This window comes from Stegodyphus dumicola, chromosome X1, assembly GCF_044657685.1.
Source record: "Stegodyphus dumicola isolate Sdum_Otavi_A_Nest chromosome X1, ASM4465768v1".
NCBI lineage: Eukaryota > Metazoa > Arthropoda > Arachnida > Araneae > Eresidae > Stegodyphus > Stegodyphus dumicola.
Window position 1 is genome coordinate 12,105,376 of NC_140780.1, and position 27,314 is coordinate 12,132,689.

General features: G+C 34.6%; 1 protein-coding gene across 7 annotated transcripts in view; it reads right to left on the reverse strand.

The window, feature by feature from the left end:
- LOC118200157 (fasciclin-1-like) overlaps positions 1-27,314 on the reverse strand; it is a 680,498-nt gene that overhangs the window by 56,161 nt on the left and 597,023 nt on the right. For 5 of the 7 annotated variants that reach the window (XM_085807024.1, XM_085807026.1, XM_085807027.1 and 2 more), the window contains 2 exons: positions 25,593-25,628; positions 1,845-3,545 (listed from right to left, as the gene is read on the reverse strand). The exons of 1 other annotated variant lie outside the window; for it this stretch is intronic. In XM_085807024.1, the coding sequence (XP_085663150.1) occupies positions 3,343-3,545; positions 25,593-25,628 (239 nt within the window). In that variant the 3' untranslated portion in view covers positions 1,845-3,342. Of the gene's footprint in view, positions 1-1,844; positions 3,546-25,592; positions 25,629-27,314 lie in introns of those variants that run through there. One more of the 7 variants, XM_085807025.1, reaches the window with a different exon arrangement.

Consider the following 27,314-nt stretch of genomic DNA (forward strand, 5'->3'; position numbering starts at 1 on the left):
TAAAATCTTAAAAAAAAAGGAAAAGCTAATAGCACATCACTGCAACGGAAATTTGACATCTACCCCTAGTGAGAATTTCCCTTTGTCGGTCACTTTTCCTTCGAACCCCATTTATTATGTCAATGTATGAGCCTTATGTTTTATCATTTTCTAAGGGACCTATGCTCGAAAGGCGCCCTCTGTTGGTTATTTTCAATTTATTTCCAGTGTTACGGAGAGAGTGAGCTATTTCGGCTAATACATGTATTTTCAAGAAGCATTGTATATTCTTCAAATTTTTGCTGGTATGCAACATTCTTTAAAATCATGTTATAAATAAGAGCATAATGCTTTTAAATACATTTCTATGTCACTAAAAATTCCGAAGCTTGTGTAATTTGTATTAAACTAATTTTGTATTGATTCGATCGCATTTCGAGCACAAGAAGGAAAGCTTTTCGCTTAAAACTTTCACAACAAAATTCATATTAATACAACCAGGACATGATAAAAAATTACTACAGTATACTGAAATAACATGATAAAAATTACTACAGTATACTGAAATAACATAATAAAAAATCGCTACAGTATACTGAAGTAACATGATAAGAAATTATTACAGTATAATGAAATAATTTCGATGCTACTTTGAAATCGATCAGCACTCAGTGTAGCGGAACGGTGAGTGGTACACAAGAAACGTACTTAATATTTTATGTTAAATTTGTAGGCATGACGATAACTAAATATTGGTTTTCATTGCTGTCAAAGATATTAAAAAGGCTTAAGATATTTAAAAGATTAATATTAAGATATTAAAAATAAAGTTAAAGAAAGGCTTAATATAAATTATTATAAAAGCTACATATAAATTAATAAAAAAGGCTAATTAAAAACACTTAATCTTGACAATTTAAATATTTAAATTGACTCACAAATATACGTTTCCCTTTTGAACATTTTAATCAACGCTGTGTTGGTTAAATACAAATGCATTTTTCGGAGGTGTCACTGATATTTATTACTGAACCAACTCAGAGAACATTTAGAACTCTTTTGTGATTTGCATCAAAACAGATAAATTCAAAGTGTGCAATTTTGTTGTAAAAGTTTTAGTTTAAAATATTAAAAAATTCAAACCAAAAAACGCTCACAATTTTTTAAATTGTAGCATGTTTTTTATTTTTTTTTAAATATGTTTATTTATTAATATACTTGTTTATTCTTTTTTATGTGCGTTTTTATTTTTGTTTAATTCAAAAAGGTCAAAATTCAAGTGAGAAAATTTCCACAATTTAAAAATTATAATATGCATATTTGTTCTAAATATTTTATATAAAAATTCCTAAAGTTATATGGTTAAAATTACATGATTTGGGCTTTAAATGTTCTAGTAGCCTCTTTTGCCATATTTTTATTCTTAAATATTCATTTCACGTTTTATTTATTTATTTTTGTTTAAACAAATCTGAATTTCAGCTTTAAAAATACTATTTAAAAACCACTAATATATATATATATATATATATATTGTTTTGTTTTAAAATGCTAATATGAACCAAAACGTTCTATATGCTTCAGAAAAAGAAATACATACTTATATAAATTTCATAGCTTAAAAACCTTGTAAGTTCTGCAATTAGATAGAAAAAGGATTATTTATTACATAACAGTGAATCGTGAATGGTTTACAAACATGCAATTTAAATCAGAATCTCTCGAAAAGTCCATATCAATCATGAAATTTGTAACTGTAATACGATTTCAGAAAATTAAAGAAAAGTCGTTTTACAAATAATTCATACTGTAAAATACTGGATTTACAATCTGATTAATTCACAGTAAGGGAGGGGGGAACGAAGACCATAAGAAACAAAGTTTTATTAACATCTAGTACCTATAGCAAATGGTTCACTGTATGCTGCTGCGATAATAATCGCGAACAATTTTTGTAATTAAATAGTAACCATAACAATACGAAATACTACGAAATCGTAGCACCCATATAATGCAATCTAGTCCAACTACGCACAAAAATAGGAAAAACTAAAGCAAGTTATAATATTTCCTTGCTGTAGTATTTCGTGACCCAAAAGTGGGCCTTCATTTATATCCATTCACAGTAAGATTTACAACATTTCCATACATTGGTCAAACATTAACATTCAAGCATATATTACTACAAACTGACAAAACAGCAGAGTGTGCTATGAAGCATTTCAACAAGGGTGTGTTTCTTCGTTACATATATACAAAAAAATTTCTCGCTACACAAGTAATAATAATATTATTGCAAATAATATGATTTAGTATCATAAGCATAAGTCTTTTTGGGGGGGAACACTTTACTACAATATGCAAGTAAGAAACTACATTAAACAACATGGTCTCGCAGAACAGATCTAATTCATTAATTTGAATTAGTTTTGCTAGCAAAGCTTTTAAAAGTAGAACTCAAGAAGTTATATTCTCGTGTACTTTTAACTCAATTAATGTCTGAGTTATAATTTATAAGTATAATATGAGCATACTATAATATATACAATCGCTTTGTTTTTAAAACATTTTTAATCTACAGCTAATGATAATTTTTGAAGCAGCTGTGTAATGCCATTTTTAATAAGCAAACTATGACTCTAATGATTGTATTCTATAAAACATAGAATTCGTCATTAATAAAATAAATATACTTTAAATAGTTTTCGACACACTTCAATCTACGTATCGCTTCGTCATGAATAAATACATTTCTTAAACAAACAATTTTTCTGTTAGATTAATATACAATAATAATAATAAATTATTTTTTTTAAAGTACGGAAGAATCGTAGTAGCAGATTCATGGAATATTCCTACAAAATTCCAAGTATTTGAGAATGGTAACTTTCTCATCTTATAGATAACACTAACAAAAGCAGTACATCGAACAGCAAATTTCGTGTTCAGTACTGTAATTAAAAAATGAGTTTGGACGTTGTAATAAATTTTACGCTTCTCCATTTAACGCGTTTTGATTAATTCTATCCAAAATGGCTCAAAAATTTTTCTATGGTGTCACTTTGCTGGCTTTCTATGAATTATACGCAAATTTCTGAATCATTTATACCCTTTCCCAAAACATACAACATTTTTTTACACTGTTGCACTTCAATTCGTGAATTTGTAATACATTTTGTGGCATCGGAATGAAGACGTTCACGTTCGTGCACAATAAAAGAACACAAGATTGCACAGAAATCTCCTCTTCTTCTAAAATGCACATTTCACAAAGTTTTTGGCAAAAATCTTTCTTTTTTCCTCTTAAACACAGCATTTTTTGTTGCCTTTTATGTGTTACTTTATACTTTCTACGATGCGTCTTCAGAAAAAGATGGCGACCGTAAAAAAAGCTGGAATGATGGATAAGAAGCCATTGCTAAGTGGACTAGTGGGAGCACCCGATTTGGTAAGATCACGCCTCATCATCATAACACGATCGATCACATGTATGACGCCATTGACAGTTTGAACATCTGGGCGGACAATACGAGCTTGACGACCTTCCCATTCCAACAACAGTTCACCTAAATTGAAAAGATAGTTAAATAAATATTTAGTCAATATTTAAATAAATATTTATTCATTCATTTAAACACAAAAAACATAATATTATTAAAAGAACACTGTTAACGGAACATTGTTAAATAACGGAACATTGTTATTTAAGTATTAGCTTTGCTTATGGCAGAAAATTAAGATATTAGCTGAGGAGCTAAATATAGAGATATTGACCAAGTCAATATTTAAATAAATATTTATTCATTTAAACACAAAGAACAAAATGCTATTAACAGAACACTGTTAGCGGAACATTGTTACATAACGGAATACTGTTAACATTGTTATTTATTATTTTCTTACGAAAATTAAGATATTAGCTGAATTGACAGAAAACTGAATATCATTAAGCTTACCAGACATCCTCTTTTGAACGGAATTGGCACCGTCTGATGATGTGGTACCTGCGTCCCAGCCAGTTATTCAGATTTTCCCGCTTACCTATTTTGATTTTAAAAGTTCGATATACACACAAATGACATTAATACGAGCCTATGAGAGCTCGCAACATTTTAGGACACATTCTTTCTTGCACTGAGGTACGGTAAAAAAGTTTTGATGAAGCAGAACCTTTTATTTGGATATACAGCAGTGAATAAACATGGTCTGCAACTGAAGCTTCGGGTGAAAGTATTAATGAAGTTCTCGTATATAATGCAATAAGCATGGATCCTCTTTTCATGAAGTCAATGACTCTAAAAGCTTCATGGCCAGCTAGTTGGAAAATCTGGACGGCGAAAATGCGAGAAAATAAATACTGTGATAAAAGATGGATACGTTTCAGTCATTTCAAAGCAAAAAAAGACATAACATTGCCCTATCTGATTCAAATTTCATAAAACACTTTCAGCATGGCACCAGGCGAAAGAGAATTCTCACTAATGAATATAATAACATCTGAAAAAAAAAAGAATAGCTGAATCCGCGTAAAAGCTTTACTAAGCTTCTAAATTAATTGTGAACTAAATTGTAGTGAATTTTTTGATACCACTAAAGATAACAAAGAATTTTCAAAGAAAGCTCACACCAGGGATAAATACTAACAACTTAATAACAAGGTACGATCAGAAGAATTATTAAAAATTGGCTCATTGTCTTTTGTTTTAAGAATTGACTTATTAAACCCATTCATTCATAGCAAATCCTAGCGTTTTATTAGTCCAAAGGGGTTTTGTACCTGAAGGACTGTTGTTTTCGTTTTGCGATTTTGCGTTGGTTCACTATGCAGGGGCTGTTCACACATTTTTTAGACGAAGTATATTGTATTCACAAAACTAAATTACATAAAATTCTTGTGTTTTAAATGTTCTATTTGACATCCCTTATTCTGAACTATCTTTCGATACCGCAATTTCCAGGATAATAATGCCTTTTGAAGTGGCAGAAGAGGTATTCTATCCCATTCCTCCCGAACAGCTTTCCAGAGTCCTGTTAGGGTTTTGGGACAACGTTTGGATAATGCAGTTTTTAAAAGTCCGAAAGCACAAAAATCCATAGGTGACACATCGGGAGATTTAGTAGGGATTTCAGGAACCTTGATACCAGTTTTTTTGTTCCATTTCTTTTAGGAAATTTACAGTGAATTTTGATGTGGGGCTGCTAGCTTTGTCCTAATGGAGTCTCACAGATTGATGGCACTGTGAGTAAAGCGATGGTATTTCATTCAGAAAAATTATCGGTAAAATATGTTCCTGATAGTATTTGGAGTTAATCTTGACATTTGTTTGCACTCTCTTTATTTTTAACCTGCCATTATAAGAAAAACCAGCAACAATCATGAATCCCTTAGAAAAACTTTCTTTCGATTCTTTAAACCATATGCACTTAATTTCCCCCTCTTTATGATAATAAAGGGCTCTTTTTGGTTACAATCATTTAAATGCACCCATGCTTCATCTATTGTGACAATTGTTTTCCATTTTTCTTTGGATAAGTGTTTCTCATATAGAATTCTGCAGCGTGTCCTGCGTTGAGCGATTTGCTTTGGAAGAAGACGATGCACATTGCGTTTTTTCGCTTTCTTAAGATTTAAATCAACATTTATCATTTTGTTTACAGTGGACACTGAGCATTTTAATGATTTGGCAACTGTCCTTTGACTAGGGGGATTTTTTTAACATTAAACAACGTACCTTTGCAATAGTCGAAGATGTCCGTTTTTTCCTTGGACACTTGTTTGGAATTTTTGTCCCACTTGAGGCTCCAACTTGACCTTTTTTCCTTTCTTGTTCATGATATTACCTATCGACGCTTTAGATATCACAAAACAATGACTTTCACATCGTTTTTGGATAACGGAGTATGCATATTTCTCTTCGGAAAGAGCGTAATTGTAGCCTTCGAACCACTGCTTTGCTGAATTTGCCATTTTGAATAAAAACAAAAATTTCAAGCCACAGACGATAATTTTGACTTTTAAAAACACAGTCAATTACAATTACGTTTTTTGCAGCAAACGAAATTTTATTACCGCTTACCGAAATCGTCTAAAAAATGTGCGAACAGCCTCTGTAAATGTCCGTTTGACTTTTCAAACTGTTGCCACACAATGTTAGAGGCCTGCATTAATATTTGAAGAAATTAAATAATGAAAAATATGCATAAATGTATGTATATTTCTCGCATTGTGATAAAACAACGGTACAAAGAGTCATCGAATTTTGAATCGCGTAATCCTTCTACGAATATGGGCATGTGGAAGACCAAATTTGAAATTTGTTTTATTATCTATTTCCTACTTTGTAGAGGTATATCGGATTTTGGATTAACAAACTCAAGGATTTCAAATCAAGCAAATGGCAACGTTGTACAGAAAAAAAATTATCTTTATCGCGTGAGTCTCTGTAACGGAAATTCTAAAGATATACTCATTTTAAAACTATTTTGCGATATTGCTGTTGAAGTGAATTTTATGGTTTAAGTGCGACGAACGTGATATTTAATAAATAAATATAACACACAAAATGTTAAAAAAACGCCCCCTTTGAACGTAATTTAAAATCTGAAACATTTTAGATTTTCTTTTTTTTCTTTTTTCTGTAGTGAATGTTGTTTCAAAATTGTCTTGGTTTGAGTAAAAAATATTTTTAAGATTCTGGAAGAAATAAACCTATCTTTAAGATACTTAAAAAGGGCTAGTCATCATGTTATGAGATAGTACAGTTCATGAACAAAAATACTTTAGTCTACTCGACATCGAGATGACATCCAATATGACATCTTTGTATAGACCAAACGGATTACGTCATCCCGATGGTGCACATTGATTGCATCTTACTAAGAAATTTTCAAATTTATATAAGTATTTTTTTTTATACATTTCCTGAGATATTTTGAAATTTCAATGCTTCGAACGATGGATATAATTTGTACATTGATATTTAAGAGGCTAAAATAGTCAACAGAGCAACGAAATTGATCAATGGTCCACAGACATTAGATACAGAATGTTTAATATTAGATTTTGCTCTGCTGTCCTCTGAAGTGAATTCCAAAACATAACATGAGCCGTTGATATCTCCACCAAGATTTGGAATTTTTTTTTCAAAAATAGGGACTCGAGTTCTTTAGTAGTGGCATCTAGTTTGTTATAGTGGAAGTACGCAGTTTTGGAGTTTCCTTGAATGAGATGGGCGATGTGAATAGTTGCAGGCTTAGATTTTCGTAGATTGTACAGTTGGAATTTAAGTGAATCTGAGTATTTGAGACTTAAGCATTGCTCTAGTTGTTAATCTACAGAGCTTAGACTTTCTGTAGCAAACTGAAATACAGCGCGTATTGTACAGGGTGGTTATAATTAAAGTGACTCTATTCAGACCCCTGTAGAACCCGTTCTGCCTATCTGATTTTGATGAAACTTTGTATATACGTTATATGGACTACGGAGAAACGATTTCTGGAATAAAAATAGTTCAAAGCGTGACCACTAGATGGCAGATTTTAAACATTCTTTATGCAAATCAGTCAAACCTTTAAAGAGATTTGCAGCCAGAGTCAGAAAATCATTCCGCGTGCCTTTGTCATCGTTAATAATGACCTTACAGAAGAAAGATCGAGCCTTACTGGTAAAACTCTTTTATCAGACCACTGTCTTCTTGCAAGATGGAGCAACTCCCTACACTGGGGGTCAAGTCAAAGAACTGCTTCGTGCTAACTTTGGCGAGAATCGTGTGATATCCAGAGCTTTTCCGGATGCCTTACCCCCTCGTTCACCCGACTTAAATCTCTGTGATTTATGGTTGTGGGGATTCCTAAACGAAAGTGTTTATGGAGGAGGAATTAGGACTTTACTTGAGTGGAAAGCCAGAATTGAAAACGCCATCTTCCTGAAATTCCTCGACAGTTACTTCGCGCTACCATTAAACACGCTATAATGAACTTTCAACACGTAATTGATGTCCATGAAGCACACATTGAGCACATTCTGTAGATGAATAAATTTTAATGATTCTGACAGATTTTTAGTCCTTCTTTATGCGCCAAAATTCCCCTTGGTTGTCAAAATTTGAACTATTTTTTAATTGAAGAAATCGTTTCCCCATGGTCTATATAACATATATACCAAATTTCATCAAAATTTAGTAAGGGTAACGGGTTCTAGAGTGGTCGGAATAGGGCCGCTTTAATTATAACCACCCTGCACGTATGGCAGTGCCGTGAATTGACTGCAAGGTGAGTTTACGTTCAAGTCTAGAGCAGTTCCTTGCGCTTGATCTAAATGCAAATTATTGATGCATTTGGCTGCTTCCTGGCATGATTTATCTGAACGATAACCAGAGCATTGCAAGCAAACAGGCTATGCTTTACGGTTAAACGACATATCAGTCGTAATATCCTGTAACTTTTGCATATTTTCTGTAACATGCAGAAGTTAAAGCCTGCGAATTGGCGACCCTCACGATCAGTTACCTCAACATGTTTTGGATTCAGTTCGGTTATCCATTTCTTCTTATCTACTCAGTGTTCGGGGGTGAATTAAATCTAAAGACGGTTACTGAATGCCAGCATAAGATATTGTGCTTACAAGTAATACGGACGCCAAAGATTCCCTCAATTGACTCTATTCCCTCAATGGTTTTCTCTCCCGCATCAAGAGTTCCTTTTTCAGATTTTCCTTCTTTTTAATGATCATTTAAAGGGAGTTTTTGCAGCGAATCGATAATCTGTGAGAGTAGGGAAAATTTATAGTTTTCGGATTGCATTTAAATTTATAGCATTCGCATTCCAGTTCTTTGGCCAGTTGTAATTAGATGCTATAGGATGGATCGTCTATTTTTCGCCGTGATAATGATTACGTGCTCTGGTCAGCTTTTGTTTTGGTTGGATAGAGATTTTCTTTCTACACTTGTAAATGGTGCCTTATGGTTTTCATGATATGGAAGGTTGAAAAATTGATGTTTAATCGTTGATGAGGAAATCTGGTGTTCCAGTGGGACCTAAGGGATTGTGGGTCGCAGGTAGTGGAGATGCTGTTGTCTAGCTCAAACAGTCTTTTTAGTTGTAAACGTGTTGCTAACTTTGCACTGGATGAACGTTAAAAATTTTCACTTTCCGAACAAACTCTTACAAAACTTTCTCCTATCCTGCTATTATAATCTCCTGCTCATTGAGGATAAACTCGTCAGCTAAGAATCACAGCGACTTCAGCCAAGAATTTTTAGAGAGCTACCGAATCTACCCAGGTAAGCGTATACCTACCCAGTAGATCCATATGATTTAAAATATTCTACAATATTATCTACGGGGGGAATTTCACTTTTTTAAGGCATGTGAGATTGTATGTCTTTTAAGCTCGTTGATGATCTGATTCTCTTGTTAATGTGATAATATTCTAACCAAGTTGTTGTTGTTCGGATACTTATCTGTCGAGATTCTCCGACGTTGTAGGGGCGTTATAGTTTTTGGACTTCTTTTGTTCAAGTGATGTATCACATGATGTTAATAATATATTGTGTTAAATATGGCTATCTTTTCCTGATTCTACTGTGAAAAAGTAAAATTGGTTTAATGGGTGATTTTATAACTGTTACCAAAGCTGCATTGACTGCAAGTGTCTCAATAGCTACTGAGCCTGAGTCCCTCCGCACTTCCAAAACTGGAGAGGGAATACGGGTATCACTCATATCCATTGACCTTAATCAGCATCCCATTGGCTTATTTGAGTTGTATAGCTTAGAACCTATTGCTATTCTGGATTGATTACTTGTTAAAGAGCTAGGTGAAGATCGTCTGAAGGATTTGTTATTTCTTACTAATTTTGAATCTGAAAAATACTGTTATAGAACTATGGCATTAAGCGTGATTAAAGATCATGTATGATGCTATTTGTTGTCCTTGAGAACACGTCTTATTTACGTTCGGTATTTCAGCTTCATTGATATTTTCGGTTTGGTAATTATTTCGATTTTTAGACCAGCATTTGGCCTTTCTTATTTTTGGCTTAGAGGATTTCATTGGTGATAAATTATATGCATGCTTAAAAAATATAGTTATTATAAGTAAATGTTTAATATATGATAATTAAATACTGGAGTAGATTTTAATTAGAAATTTTTGAAGCCAAACTTTATTAATTTTCAGAAAAATGAGCTTAATATTGAAAAATGTGTATAATATATTACTTAAAATGTATATATTACTGTAAAGAAGACAAATGCCCCAACAAAATACTTAATCTGTATCATATACTAAGTGTATCATATACATAAGTGTCTTTGAGTCACCTGTGATTTACATCTAGATATTGCCCATTTCCCCTTCTTACTACGTAATAATAAAAGCTAATAATCACTTAATTCCTAATAAGAAAATAATCTGAACTTCGCACTCTCAGAAATCGTCAATTCCAAACTACTAGCAGCTTTCTTTTAATTCTTGTGTTAGATCATAATTAGTAAATCCTATAATCTATAAAATTTCAGTAAAACGTTTCTTTAAATCGCAACTCTTCAGCTCTTATAAAACTATCACGAATCCTTCAAAACTACTGAAAAAAGCTTATGTGTACAACACATGATCACCTTGTACGGAATAAAATTATATGAATTTTTCCTGCATTTCATTTAAACTTTATTTCCTGAAATAATATTAGAGATATATTTCTCATCCAATTAATTCAGTTCTCACTTCGCGGCATGGCAAAAATATATAAAAACTCAAAATATTTTTATTAAGAATTGAATGTTATAGAAAAACATAACACCAAATACAGTTAAAACAAAATACATTTTTTATAATTTTAATATTAATAATTATTTTTACAGTTTCTACGCAAAAACAAACTTGCAAGAGGACAGATTTTTCGTGCACAAAACTAAAAGTTTCCTTTGGGTCTCACTTGGCAAAAAGACACTGACGGTGCAGAAAGACGTAATTCGCTATTTTGATAAGATTAAAATGTAAAGAAATATGGCTACAATGGTAAAAAAAAATTAGGCTTAGCCGCACTTAAACAATTTTTAAATAGTACGATAATTCTACAACTATTGCCTGCAGATTAACTACAGGCATAAAAACCTTAACCGCAGGGTAAGAACAACATAATTCATCATTCGTAAGGCAAAAAAATGCCCAATTTACTAACATATAAGAATAACAAAACTGAACTCAATAAGCCGAGTAACAGAGGATGTGTGTGTGTATATATTTATATACTTTCGGTGCGCCCGATTGCAGCCAAAAAGGGAGATGCACAACTACGTGTTATAGCTATCCTATATACAAAATTTCAATGTTCTGAGGCTACTCGTTTTTGAGTTACGCGAGATACGTACGAGGCGCCACGAAACAAATCTCTGAATTCATTTTAAATCAACAACTCGTTTGGGGAAAAACAGTCGTTTATTCTGTCCTTGTGTAGCGATGCCACGAAAAACATCATTAAATTGCATTCAATAGCGTTCAAATGGGTATTTTCGTTGAAATATGGTACCCGGAATTTTTCGTGATTACAATACTATCTTTACTTCGTTCAAGGAAGTAAAAAGTATACAGTTATACTTTGCACAATTTTGAAGAGGATGAGGCTTTGTTGGAATAAGAATTTTAATGGAATTAGTTGCAGAAAAGACCTACTTCAACAGCAGAGGCTCTTTGGTCATTTCTCTCAATACAAATCTGATGTATACACCAGACTTCCTTCTATGGAATATTAAGTTTTATACATTTTTTTCTTGCATTTTATTTTAAATTATTGGATTGAATTAAATCTACTTCGTCCATAGCGCATAAACCACAATAGAATAAATGCACTCTTTAAAATTCAATATATTTGCTTACCATAGCTGCACTCTGACTCTAGGTTCACTTAACAGCATTACATTTCGTTCATATTATAACTCAGAATGCATATAAATTTATATCATTTGAAGAATTATGTAATCGTTGCCACATATTCTATTCAAATACTATAATAAATCTAAAACGATGTATAAAAGAAATTAAGCAAACAAAACAAAAAATAAACAATTTTTACAGACGATTCAATATTTCTCATTCAATTAATTCAGTTTTTTCTTCCCGACAAGGCAAAAATACATAAAAACTCAAAATATCTATATTAAAAATTACGAAGTAAATCTTAAACACTTACTTCCTCGAATAAATTCCAGAATGGATTAAACATTATTTAATTCGCAATAATAAAAGATGGCGTTATCTTTGTTGTTGGGAAGCTCAGTTTCTCCAGATTGGCAACAAATCTGCTATTTTGCCAAATTTCAAATGTAAACAAACATCTCCGCCATCGCAAAAATTATTAGGCTTAGCTCCACTTAAACAACTTTTAAATTGTTGATAACTCCACAAATATTGCATACAGATTTACTAAAGGCATAAAAACCTTAACCAGAATATAAGAACAACATAATGCAAGTGGGTACACACACACATATATATATATATATATACGAGTGGATATACATATCGACATCTACATGTTGCACATCTACATGTTATAGCAGTCCTACATACAAAATGTCAACGTTCTGAGGCTACTCGTTTTTGAGTTATGCGAGATACGTACGTACGTAGAGACGCCACGAAAAATTCTCTTAAGAATTCATTTTAAATCAGTTTTTTTAATTTTTGGGGGGAAAGAGTTTTTTATTCTGTCCTTACGTACAGAACAAGAACAAGAACACCGTTAAACTGCATTCGATAGCGTTCAAAATGGATATTTTCGTTTAAATATGATGCTTGAATCTTTTCGCGATTACAATACTTCCTTTTTACTTCGTACAAAGAAGTAAAAAAGTGCACAATTTCGGTTCGTGTGGGCTCTTCGAAAGAAGACATATTTTGATCTATTTATGTATTTTCCAATACAAACGTATTCAGAAAAAAATGTGCTATATGAACATTTGGTATAATTCACGTTATAAATTTAAAAAAACAGATCTTCAGAGGGTGTTTACACATTTTTGTAACGATTTTGATTTTCTCCATGAATTTAAATATTAATTTAAAAATACAAACGCAACTGGCATCCAATTGGAATTAGGCTTACTTATCGTCTTCAGTATTAAAAATATACTTTTCTTTAATATGTCGCTGAAAAATAAACACTGGATCGAAGGATGCATTTTTGCGCTGTCCGAAGAGAATTACTCTTAATTATTAAAAAAAGATACGATAATCATGGTTTTACTATTTATATACGTAAAATAAGTGACATAATTTATGTGAAAGGAAAGAAACGTCAGAGTGTACATCTGACTGTGAAAAAGGCGCCATAAAATACATTTTACACCATAACATTTGTATGATAAATTTTTTCTACATTTATTCGACTAAAATTAATGTAGGTGAAACATTGGAAAGAACTTGAGCTTTGACGACTATTTGATTAAAAGACGAGAATCATTAAAAACTATGTGCCATTGTTGCTGATAAAATGAGAAAGAATTAGTTTATTTTTCTATAGAAATTTTTTATTTAGGTTTCACATCGGATCAGACTGAAAAATGTATGACTTCGAAATGTATTTTTTGTAAAAGTGTTGCCTTTTCATTTTAATCGATTAAAACCTCTTTCTTTAAAAACACTTTTTCTGTCATTTTCAACATACAGAAATTAATTAAAGTGTACGTACACCCTTTCTTCGGAAACAATCCATTTACCCGAATTTTTGATTATCCGGTCTCAATTGATTCGGATATTTGAAGTTCTACTTCATTATTTGAAGTACTACTTTATTATCAAGTACTTTTCAATTTAATCAATTAAAACCTCTTTCTTTAAAAACAGTTTTTCTCTCATTTTCAACATACAGTAATTAATTAAAGTGTACGTACACCCTTTCTTAGGAAACAATCCATATATCCGAATTTTTGATTATCCGAATGGGATCCAGTCCCAATTGATTCGGATATTTGAAGTTCTACTGTATCGAAAACTAATCGATGTTACAAGAATTCCAAATATTATTTGCTAATTTCATCTTTAGTAGTAAAGTTATACTATATCAATAAAAAAAATCTTAATAATCACCACAACACAGATCCTAATTCAGATTATTGACCACATTCAATGCAACACACAGTAGCTGAAAGCTCATACACAGATTTGAAAAAAAAAATCCTATATTTTATAGCATACAAGTTTTTGTTGCTCCGTAACAGCAACAGAGGATGCAAATCCAAGACAAAATCGACTTACATGAGACATTAGATTTAGCAAGAGAGAGGAAACGTTAAATAGATCACCATTTTCAAATGCAGCAAACGGATTTAGCTGTACACGCAGTGTTCCCAAGGTTCTGACTAATATTCTTCTGTGGTTCCTTCAAGAGATCTTGACACCAAACACTTCGTGATAGATTGCTGGAGACTGATGGATAACTGCACGCGTTGGAGCTAAATCATACTGTTGCGTTTCTATTCTTACGTGCGTACGAGTTCGTTGATTTGGAGTGAATAACGACAACACTTGAGGAAGTATCAAAACACAATTTATTAGCCAGTATTTATTCAAGACAACTCCGAAAGCACTTGTACAGTCATCGAACTAGTATAAACACTGTATCACTATAAAACTATCTACTATAAAACAATCAGCGACACAGCCTCCAAGCTATCAGGCTATAACGGTGGACCTGGCCCAGTTAAACACCTGGATTATGTAACATCTCTCTTTTGTCCTCACTCCAGTTGCTAAGCACCACCATTTTGATGTTTCTTGTACCGTATGTCTGTATTCGTAGTTGTATTATAAGTTAGTATTCGTACATGTACACTAGTGTGCAAAAATTAAGGACGAAGTCGAAAAATTAGCATATCAGCAGAACGAAGAGGCAGAGCGGACAGAAAGACCAATCAGGAGATTAAGTAAGGTGATGTACGGTAGCACATGCGCAGATATGCAGGTAGACGTAATGGGGGAGTGTCTGAGTAGTATAAAGCATGTTGTCGGTGTAAGATCAGTATTTCTGGCAAAGAGATTGCACGCCGTATAGCAGTTAAAATCACACTGAGTTGCTGCCTCAGCGAGAAATGGCGAATAATCAATCTGTTAGACGACATCTGGATGCTTTTACCCGAGGTCGAATCATTGGAAAGTTGGAGGAAGGCCGCAGTGTGACAAGTGTGGCTGCAGAGTTCGGAATTGCTCACAGCATCGTTTCACGACTTTGGAGACAGTTTCAAACTACAGGAACAGCTATCCGGGGGTTTAGTAGTGGTCGTCCACGAAGAACCACACCCGCAGATGACCGGTATATTGCCTTACAAGCCAGAAGAAACAGGCGGCAGACAGCGGGAGAAATCGCTAGACACACGACACAGGCGACTGGACGAAAGATATCGCGTTTTACCGTGGCCAGAAGACTGCACGGTGGTGGTCTGTTTGCACGACGCCCTGTACGGTGTGTACCTCTAACGCCTGCCCATCGGAGAAGGCGTTCTCTGTGGTGCCGGGAACACCGGAATTGGAGAGCCAATGAATGGGGACGAGTACTCTTTACAGATGAGAGCAGATTCAGTCTGAGTAGTGATTCTCATCGCATACTCATCTAGAGAGAGAGGGGAAGCCGCAATCATCCCTCCAACACCATTGAAAGGGACAGGTATGGAGGTGGCGGTGTTCTCGTTTGGGGAGGCATCATGCTTGGTAGTCGTACAGACCTTCACATCTTCGACGCAGGTTCAGTCAACGGGACCCGTTATTGTAACGAGATTCTTCTTCCATATGTGCGTCTTTTTAGAGGCGGTATGGGTCCGCAGTTCCTTTTTATGGACGACAATGCACAATGTCATCGCACAGTAGCTGCCGAACAGCTCTTAGAGAGTGAGGATATTGAACGTATGGATTGGCCGGCACGATCTCCGGATGTCCATCCCATCGAGCATGTATGGGAGTTTCTAGACAGACGCTTGGCAGCTCGTACCTTACCACCAGTAACGATTCCGGAGCTTCGATTGGCGCTGCAAGACGAATGGGCAGCAATGCCTCAACAACTCATTGACACCCTCATTCTCAGCATGGGCAGACGCTGTGAAACCTGCCTAGCAGTCAGGGCAGATCATATCCCCTATTAAAGACCGGATGTTTCTTGCTGGACACCCATCACAGGGATGTTTCGGCCTTCAGTCGCTTTGCGCTCCATGCTACGTTTTCAATAAAGCTTCTTTTTATACCTCTGGTTTCTCTTTTAGTAAGTGTTGCTTACATTACTCATGTCCTTACGTATTGGGGATCTTACGGTATTAAATGTGTTGATTTGGAAAGCTTTTGTACAAAGTTATATTGAAAAAACCGTCTCGTCCTTAATTTTTGCACACCAGTGTATATACGTATTCTGTATTCTCTATTCTGCATTTTATATTGTGTATTCCTTCTATTTTACTCATTTTTGTCGGTTTAGGCTACAAATATTTGTACTTCCATATTTGTTTTATGGACCTTTCTCACCAGCTCGAGGGACTCTGTGCCTTATTTATGTAATAGCTTCACTCTCAACTCGAATTTTGACCACTATTGTTAGTCATACTCTCATTTAATTCAAGCCAATCTAAGTTTTATCTTAATTTATTAAAATTAATTATTAAAAAAATTTAAAAAACACCACAAGAAAAATCTGAAATGTTTCAGATTTTAAATTACGTCCAAAGGGGCGTTTTTTTAACGTTTAGTGTGTTACCTTTATTTATTAAATATCATGTTCTTTGTATTTAAACCATAAAATTTAGTTCAATAGCAATTTCGCGAAATAATTTTAAAATGAGCATATCTTTAGAATTTCCGATACACAGTTCGACGAGCTTGAGATAAAAAGGTTTTTCCCCCCGTACACTGTTGCCATTGCTCGCTTTGAAATCGTTGAGTTTGTTACTTAAATATTTGTTAAAGTTTTACAAAATACGAAATCGATAATAAAACAAATTCCAAATTTCAAACTGGGATTTCAGATGCCCATATTCGCAGTAGGATTACGTCATTCAAAATTGAATGGCTCTAGACACCCTTGTTTTATCACAACGCGAGAAATATACATACATACATGTATGCAGACTTTTCATTAATTCATATATAATGCAGGACTCTAACGTTTTGTGGCAACAGTTTGAAAGGTGAACCGACATTGCTAGAGTACGACGCAAAATGCCAAAACGAAAGGAATAGTTCTTCGAGACTCAAATCCCTTTGGACTAAAAAGAATTATATCCTGAATTGCTTGTTAATCAATATCAACCTTCGAAGCTACCAGTTTGTTGTACAAAGTGAACGACCTAGGCTTAGGCACTCTGGTGTAGCAAACACCGTTCCAAGGGAACTGCTATAACGGTGGAGACAGCTTCACGGAAAAGCACGAGAATACAACTCCCGACTTTGCTCGGTCTTTCTCGAAAACCTACGTACTCCAAGCTAACAACTCGCGATACATTCGACGATACACTAGTGTACAGCTCCCGACTCGGTTTGGTCGTTCTCGGAGCTCAATACACTCTAAGATCATACTCTGCGATGCTCTCGACGACCAACTCGGCAGTAGACTACGAGAAACTCGCTCACTGACTCTTAACTGACTATCAACTCGCTAGACGAAACACTAACTGAGTCTCCGCGTACCAGTAAGATTTATATAGCTTTTGGCTTGCGTTCGAGAACATTCTGGATTAAACCAGTAAGAATTCGTTCCGGAAGGTGTTCCAGTCTATGAAATATCGCCAAATTTTTCGCCAAATAAGCGATTTCTCGCCAAATGTGGCAATACTGCCTTCCTTTGCCATTCTCTGGCAACACTAAACTTGCTTTGCGGGGAAGCTATCCTATCGCGGATAGACATTTCGTAACATACACCCCATATATGTACTCGGATCAACGCAAACTCTTTTAAACAGAGCTTCAGAGAATGAAAGACTCATTTTGCTCTTTCCACATTTTTGACATCATATTCTACTGTGCAGTTTTCTTTAGCATATTTTCATATAATGAAAGAATAAGAATATTTATAACCTTCAACCATGAGTTCACTATTGCGTTTTTTCGAAATAGTACGTTCTCAGTACGAATTGCTGCGGGGGATCTCCGTTTAACACATTTCTACTTCTATCTACGAAGTAGAGGAAGTATTCTAATCAAGAAAAATTCCGTGTATCATATTTCAACGGAAATATCCATTTTGACAGCTATCGAATGCAATTTAACGATATTTTTATTTTATTTAACGATCAAAATGCATATTAAAATAAATTTTGACCTTTACCGAATGCAATGCATGACATCTGTACGTAAGGACAGAATAAAGGATGCTCTTTCTCGAAAGAAATTATAAAACTTCTTTAAAATGGATTCAGAAGAGATCATTCCTGGCGTCTGTACGTACGTATGTTTTTCGCATAACTCAAAAACGAGTAGCCTCCGAACGTCAAAATTTTGTATGTGGGACTGGTATAACATTTAGTTGTGCACCTCCCTTTTTGGTTGCAATCGGCCGCACCAAAGGTACATAAATATATGTATATATATACACTCTGTTACTCTTATCCGTAAACTCAGTTCTTTTATCCTTATATGTGGATAAATTGGGCATTTTTTGCTTTAAAACTGATGAAATTATGTTGTTCTTATCCTACGGTTAAGTTTTTCATGCCTTTAGTTTAATCTACATGCAGCAGTAGTAGTAGAATTATCAACAATTTAAAAGCTGTTTAATTGCGGCTAAGCCTAAGTTTTTCCTCATAGCAGCCATATATTTGTTTACATTAAGAACTTAAGTAGAATAGTTAATTAAGTATTTCTGCACATTCAGTATCTTTTTTGCCAAAAGAAAACTTTTAGTTTTGTGCACCGAAAAATCTGTCTTCTTCCTCGCTAGCCGAATCGCTTCAATTTGCATGGAAAGTGTAATTTTAATTGTAAAACTTGTTTTTATTGTTTTAGCTGTATTTGGTGTTTTATGCTTTCCTATGTCTTTCAACTTTTAAAGAAGATATTTTGAATTTCTATGTATTTTTGCCTTGCCTCGAAGTGAGAGCTGAATTATTGCATGAGAAACATATCTCTAATGAAATCCGAGGAAATAAGTTTAAATGAAAAGCAGGAAAAATTAGTATAATTTAATATTCCGTACAAGGAAATCATGTGGTGTACACTTTAGATTTGGATTGGATTGGATTGGATTATTGTAATTTGGCAGAAAACCTGTCAAGGTTATGTGCGCCAGACAAATGGTAACAATGCAATCAGTCATTTGTAAAAACTTCTAGCTTAGGTAAAAAGAGACAGGTTAAAGTCTATTATAAAAGCCAATATGTTTTAAAAACTGAAACAGATTACGATGATATGTTTTTCCAATTGAATTTCTTAAGTCCAGTTCTGAACAATTAAAATGTTTTTGGCGAAAATAATTAAAACTCTGGCATTCCACCAAGAGATGATGGACTGTCAGATATGCATTGCAGTTTGGGCAGCTGGGATTCTCTTCTCCCTTCAGAAGATACTCATTAGTCAGGCGACAATGGCCAATTCTCAGTCGAGTCAAAGGGACATCCTCCCTTCTATTAGCCATACATGGCAAGTATCCAATGGTGGATTTTACATTTCTCAGCTTGTTACATACTTTGTCATCCCATTGCTTCTGCCATTTGCTGAGAATTTTGCTTTTGACAAACCCTTTGATGTCTGCTAGTGGAATCTGAAGATTGTACATTGTGGTTGCAGTTTTAGCTGCAATATCCGCCAATTCATTCCCCTTAATGGCAACGTGTCCAGGGATCCACGAATAAAGAATCTGGTATCCCCGAATTTTTAAAGAATGATTCAACTTCAGGATTCTGGTTGCAACTGAGTGAGTACATTGAGCGTGATTTTCCAATGACATTAAGGCACTCATGGAATCTGTGTAGATAATAAACTTTATGTACTTTTGTTTTGAAAGGTAAGTCAAAGCCAGATAGATTGCAGTAAGCTCAAAAGTAAGCACAGAGCAAACTGTATGTAATCGAACGCCCACTATTGTTCTCTCTGTGACGAAAGCGGCACCAACATGATCCTGGGATTTTGATCAGTCTGTATATAGAGGGATATATTTCCTATATTTGTTTCTATGTTCAAAAAAAATCTGCTTGCAGATGATTTCGTTAGTTTGTGATTTACTCCAGTGTCGAAAAGTATCCAGAGAATGGATTCTCCAATCCTCCCAGTGAGGAATTCCAAAACAATCCTCCACCTGTATATCTATATTAGACAAATTATACTCCTCCACCAAAGCACTCATCCGCAAACCAAAAGATGGGACACATGATGGCCGTGCCTGATATAAACGGGAGTATTGGTCATTAAGCAATTTTGACCGCGTAGAATTTTCGGTTTGTGATAAGACTTTGAAATAATGCTTAAAACAAAGATTTTCACGTCTTAACCGCAGGGAGGTCTCGTTACTTTCCACATATAAGCTTTCCACTGGAGAAGTTCTAAAGACGCCAGTGCATATCCGAAGTGCTTGGTGATGTATCGGATCAAGTTTGGGTAATACTGAAGGCCTTGCCGAACCATAAATGATCGATCCATAATCTAGTTTCGAACGAATGAGAGCTCTCTATATAAGAAGAATTGAGCCTCGATCAGCACCCCAAGAAGTATTTGACAGTACTTTCAGAATATTCATAGTTTTTAAACATTTCTTTTTTAGATAGGTAATATGGGGAAGGAACGTAAGCTTATGGTCAAATATCATTCCTAGGAATTTTATTTCCTTTTCTACAGGAATCAGCACATCTTGCAGATAAAGTTCGGGGTCAGGGTGAGGAATTTTCTTTCGATAGAAATGTACACACACAGTCTTTTGAGTAGAGAATCTAAAACCATTTTCCTGCGACCATTTAACAATTCTATTGAGAGATGTCTGCAGTTTACACTCAATGTCTTTCAGGTCTTCTCCCTGGCAACTGACTTGCAGGTCATCGACGTAGAGCATACCCTGGACTGCTGGAGGCAGTTGTTTTAAAATAGAGTTAATTTTTATACTAAATAATGTAACACTTAATACACTTCCTTGCGGAACGCCCTCTTCTTGATGGAACATGTCAGAAAGTGTATCGCCTATCTTCACATGAAACTTCCGATCCTGTAGGAAATGTTTGATGAACATCGGCATGTTTCCTCGTAAACCATTGCTATATAGGTCACGAAGGATACCGTATCTCCAGGTGGTATCATAGGCTTTCTCTGCATCAAAGAAAATGGAAACATAATGATTTCTTCTAACGAACGCTCTACGGATACCTGTTTCTAAGAGTAGGATATTATCGACAGTTGCTCTTCCTTTTCTAAAACCGTTCTGATAAGGGGAGATACAATTATTTGTCTCTAAATAATAGACCAGACGAGTGTTGACCATCTTTTTAAAGAGTTTGCAGAGGCAGCTAGTTAGAGCTTTGGGGCGTAAACTTGACGGATTAGTAGGGTCTTTTCCCGGTTTAACAATGGGGATGACAAAAGCTGTTTTCCAGGCGTTTGGAAAGACTTGTTCCTTCCATACTCTATTAAAGAGAAAGAGGATGGCTGCCAATAACTTGGAAGGAAGATGTTTCAGCATAGGATAGGCAATATCATCTGGACCAGGACATGAATTTTTTGTCTGCAACAGAGCTCTTTTCAGTTCAAGCACAGTAAAATCATGATTATATGGTTCAGTATTGGGAGATTTGAAATGAATTATTTGTTTTTCAATGCATTTTTTTGCGGAAAGAAATTCAAGAGGGTAGTTATTACTGTGTGAGACGGCTGAGAAACTCTGTCCAATAGCGTTGGCAATTCCTTCCCTACTAGTAACTGCTTCACCATTTATCTTTAAAATGGAAAGTGTGTGTTCTTTGTAGATACCGTACGCTTTCCGGACTCTCTCCCAGACCTTCTTACTCGAAGTTGAAGAGCTAATCGAAGACACATACGAAATCCAAGAATTCTTCTGACTTTTCCTTCGCACCTGCCGAGCTTTTGCTTTAGCCCTTTTGAATATTATAAGATTTGATTCTGAAGGATATCTCCGAAAAATGCTCCAAGCTTTCCTTTGTTTTCTGATGGCATCCTGGCATTCAGGATTCCACCAGGGCTTTGGGTATTAGGCTGTTTTACCGACGTTTTTGGTATACATATATCAGCTGCTTGATTAATTTTATCTGTAATGATCTTCACAGCCTGATCAATGTGCACATTCTTTACTATTTCTTCAGTAAAAAGAACCTAATGTATTAACGATTCTCAGTCGGCTTTGCCCAATAAAAAACGCGGTGTTCTAGGTATAAAAACACTCCTATTTCCTGTAATGTTTATGATAATAGTAGTACAGTGGTAACTCCAATCTAACCTTTATGTATGGGTCTTCGACTTGGTCGCCTTGTATATTGTTTCTTTGCAGCCCAAGAATAAAATCCTCATAACCAGAATGGAATTAATACATGAAATTTATACAGGGTGAATGTGAACAAGAGGGATAAACTTAATGGGGTGACAGAAGGCAACTGTACGAGCAATATTCGTTATCGTATGTATAATCGGAACGGAAACGGCGATCCGCTTAGTGCCATTATAAATAAATGCTATAAAAAGGGTCAGTCCTCTCACACAACGGCATAATCCATCTCCAATATTGTCCTCAGAGTCACAGCTCCAGTATTTATTTCACCTGCAGCGCCTATAGCAACTAAATCATGACAGCCAGAACAAAACATGCGAAACGCATGTTACTCGCGGCATAAGTGGAATTAGGAACCACGGCATTTTCTACCGTGGATTACCGAGAGGATTGCTGGTTATATGAATCACAAAATTTCCAGGACGATAGATTGCTCGAGGTGGTTCCATAGCTTGGCCACAAAGATTAGGATCTCTAGTGTTTGGACTTTTCCTGTGGGACAATATGAAAAGCATAATATACGAGTACCCATTGAAACCAATATGGATCTAGTCGTCAGAATCGCCGTTGTTGCTGGCGATATTCGGTAAGTGCCTGGTGTCTTCGCAAATGTACGTCATTCCCTATTCCGCGTGCATTGCAGCTAACGGAAGGTCTTTTGTGCAATTTCTGTGAGCACGTTCTGTTAATAAAATGTTTCCAGAAGTATCTCCTCTCATTCTTTTCTTAATTCTTTAAATATGACAGTGGAAAACTACAGTGTTCTCCCCGCTTGCTTTCGGACCATACAACCTATGACGAATATTGCTCGTATCATTCCCTAAAGTTTCGCCCTCTTGTTCCGATTCACCCTGCTTTATGTTCGACAGCTTTAAATATTTTACTTCATGAAGCCCCAGACATAGAGGAGGAAGACAAACCTTTTGAAACTACAAAGTACTAATTCGATACGTCCAATAACAAAAGACATTTGTTAAGACTAGAATGTGCTTGTATATATGTTATCGAGTTTGAAAAGTTTGAAATCGTGCAAAGTTCGAAATCCGGCATGCTATAGAATGCATAAAACCAGCCAGCAATGTATGAAACTATTCATATTTCACACATTTCCTAAGCATTCCATAGAACGCCAATAGAGAAACCGGAAAAGTATGAAATACATCTCTGATTCGTATATAAATACAGAGGAGCAGATAGAAAAAGAAATAGAAAGCGTCGAAACAATGAAAAAAGTTGAAACTCATCAGATTATGTAAGAAAAAGAGCCTTTTTCAAAAATCATGGATGAGATTATAGTCCATAGGGGATTAAAAAAACTTAATAAAGACATGCTAATTGAAGCGATTTCCGTTTCTGATACCTGGTGTATGTGTTTAAAGGAAACGAGTGATGCTCTTGTGTGCAAAAAAAGGTCGTCGAAAAATTCAATCTTTCTGTGGTTATGCTAGTAGAGGATGAAATGGATATTTTGTGCACCCTTTGTTTCAAAACGGAAAATACTATGGAAGGTAAAATACTTTCTAAAATCAATCTAGAAATATAAGACAAAAGAAAAAAAAAACGAATTCAGGGAAAAAAAATTCTCACTGCGTCTTCGGGAACTACTGTGCGAGTTTCTATTTCAGACGTCGACAAGGGGCGAGTTGATTCGTGCAATGTATTGGCATTTGTAACAAAATGAGTGTGACAGAGGATGGCTTCTACCGACTTGGAACTTCTGCCCTACTTTTAAAACAAGTTTATGCGAGATCACAATTCACTTTATGCCCTAAGAACTTGTTAGTCCAAAGGGGCTTTGTCCTTGAGGGGCTATTGTTTTCGTTTTGCGATTTCGCGTTGAATCACTCTAAATGTCCGTTTCACTTTCCAAACTGTTGCCACCAAATATTATCGCCCTGTATTATATTTGGAGAAATTAAATAATAAAGAATCTGCATAAATGTATGTATGTTTCTCGCATTGTGATAAAACAACGGTACCTAGAACCATCCATTTTTGAATGACGTAATCCTACTGCGAATGTGGACATCTGGAAACCCAAATTTGGAATTTGTTTTATTTTCGATTTCATATTTTGTAAAACTATAACTAATTTTTGATTAACAAACTCAAAAGTTTCAAAGCGAGCAATCGCAACGTTGTACAGGGGAAAAAACATGATATTTAATAAATAAAGGTGAAACACAAAATGTTAAAAAAACGCCCCTTTTACGTAATTTAAAATCTGAAATCCTTCAGATTTTCTTTTAGAATTGAAGACACTCATGAACACTAAATTCTTCTTCAGTCAGTTGCAGTTGCTGAGTCCAGTGAAGGCGGCCTGAGATTCGTCAAATATATGTGGAAAATAGATGGTCAAATTATGTAATTGAAAATATTATTCAAGCCTAACATGTTCCAACAAATAGGTTAACTTTAATTTCTTATTTTTTATACGAAAAGTTTGTTTCACTTAATAAGAAAGGCACAAATTTTGTTTTATACAACTTTCATTTTTCTTTTGAAAAAAAATTTTTAATGGCTCTCTCATTTTTTTCAAAATAACATTTGTATTTTTGAGGAACACGTCTTCTATATAAACGCCTTATCAGGAACGTTTTTCATACTTTACCTAAATAGTATTTGCCATTCTATAGAATGTCTAGATATTATACGGAATATCTAGGTAAAGTATGTAATTATTCTCATTTCATACTTTGCCTAAAAACGTCTTGCATTCTATACAATGTCTAGGCATTCTGTACAATACCGGCGTTTCATACTGTTGCCGGTAACATATATAATACGAAAATGTAAGAATCGAGTTTCATTTTCGTATCACTACGGAATTTATATTTCGTCAATCATCTTCATGAATTAGATATAAAATATAAAATAAACAAACTAAAACAATATGTATTTGTAATCCAATGCACATGCGTAATATGATGCGATATAATAAGGTTTAAGTAAGAGGATACTGAATAATGTTTTCGAACCATTTTAAAAGAAAACTTACAGAAAATAAAAAATTAAAAAAAAAAAAGTGTTGTGGCATTCATTTGACTGCTCTACATTCAAACAAGCACTAGTCTGCTGCAAATAACAAGAATTGTTAAACATTCAACAATACAATTGAGATAATCATAGTGAGCAGGGTGCATGCACAATGCTTACTCACCTAACGGAGGCAAGCCTCCTGATATATTGCTCACTCCTGAATGCAGCACAAAAAGATGTGAAGTGAAGAAACACATTAAGAAGGCAGGAAAATAAGCAGGCATATTACAGTTAACAGAATGAATGCAAATTACATAGCTTAGCACAAGAATATACAATAAGAGGTACCTTTTCTGTTGGTATTTCTATTGGCAATAAGTAAAATTGCTTTGTAATGTGCTGAATAAAAATTTTAAAACTTGCATATATGTATGACATGTAAACATAGATTGAAATAACTGATAGCATTTAATACGTGGAAATGAATGTACGTTTATTTTATGTTATGAGAAAAATTTGAACTTGATATAGAAGTACTGATAACATACCGTTGTAATACCCATTTTTAAATAGGTTTGAAACGTAAAACAAGTATGTCCTGTACGAAGTTTAAATAAAATCAAAGAGAAACGTTATTGTATTGCACAGCAGAGATATTTCAACAGTAATCTAAAACACCGAGTAAACATTTTTGCGTTTAACAATTGCTTAAAATTTTAAATGGGAAAATTAACTGACACTACATCTCTGAGAAAGGGAAGATCTGTACCAGTTTTGATGGAAAACACCCAATCTTTCTTTCTCTACCACGATCCCCTCAATTGGACATTCGGCTTGCCAGTAATATAAGTGCCACATTTTGGAGAGACACTATACAATTACAAACATTTAAATTTCCTTCAGGTTTTGAGCCCAAGAGATTACCAAATTAAGAGAGGTGGGTTGATTTTTTTTTTTTTTTTTTTTTTTTTTTTTTTAATTTTTAGCAGTCGGCACTGGATGATGTGGTACTTTGTTAAAAGTTTGCAATGAATCCTTTAAAAGTAAATAATTTCTTTTTTGCTTCCTTATGAAATGGTATTTCTTTCCCAATGTTGCATTTTTAATATTTCATCATTTATTTATCCATAATAACGGATCAACGAATGACACTGGAACCTTGGTAATAGGCACTTGCGTGCCGATTTTCTGTAGTAAGTCAGCCCCTTATACAGCTAGCTTGTATGCACTTGCCATACTTAATAAAACAAAGGAAAGTAGTTTTCCGAAAAAATAATGATGAAATGAGGGATTTAATGTTTTGAGGTTTTAATGTTCTCTTTTAGCATCCACAGTTTTAATAACAAAATTGAAAAACTATTGTTTTCTTTGTCAGCTCACCAGGATACGTTTTTGATTAAATACAGAATCCTAATGAAAATGATACACTTGGCATCCTTGGTATGCGCAGATTTCATAAATTCATGAAGGCATCAAAACTGAAAACACGCATCACAACAACTGATAAATATGACTAGAAAAGAAACACGCTAATATGACAATCAAAATCGTAAAAACAACCTTGTATTTAGCGTAAGTATATTGAAACACTCAATCGATTTCGAGGGCAGCTAAAGGTCCCTCCTCATCAGGAGAAAGAAATACCTAGAAAGAAGAAAACTAAAGGAGTAAGAGTCTCAGAAACACGTGGTCCTTATCAGCACTGCATGTGGTTATAATCGGATTTTTAATCAGAGTTACACTGGTCGCCTACTTTTACTGAGCCAGGCTATCTGATCAAACATGTAACACAAAGGACACAGAATTAGCGAAGTTAAAAATAGGGAGCGAGGGGCAACTGCACCTTCACGCTCAAAATCTGAACTTCGAATAAGTTCGAAGTTCAAATTCATTATTCGAAGTT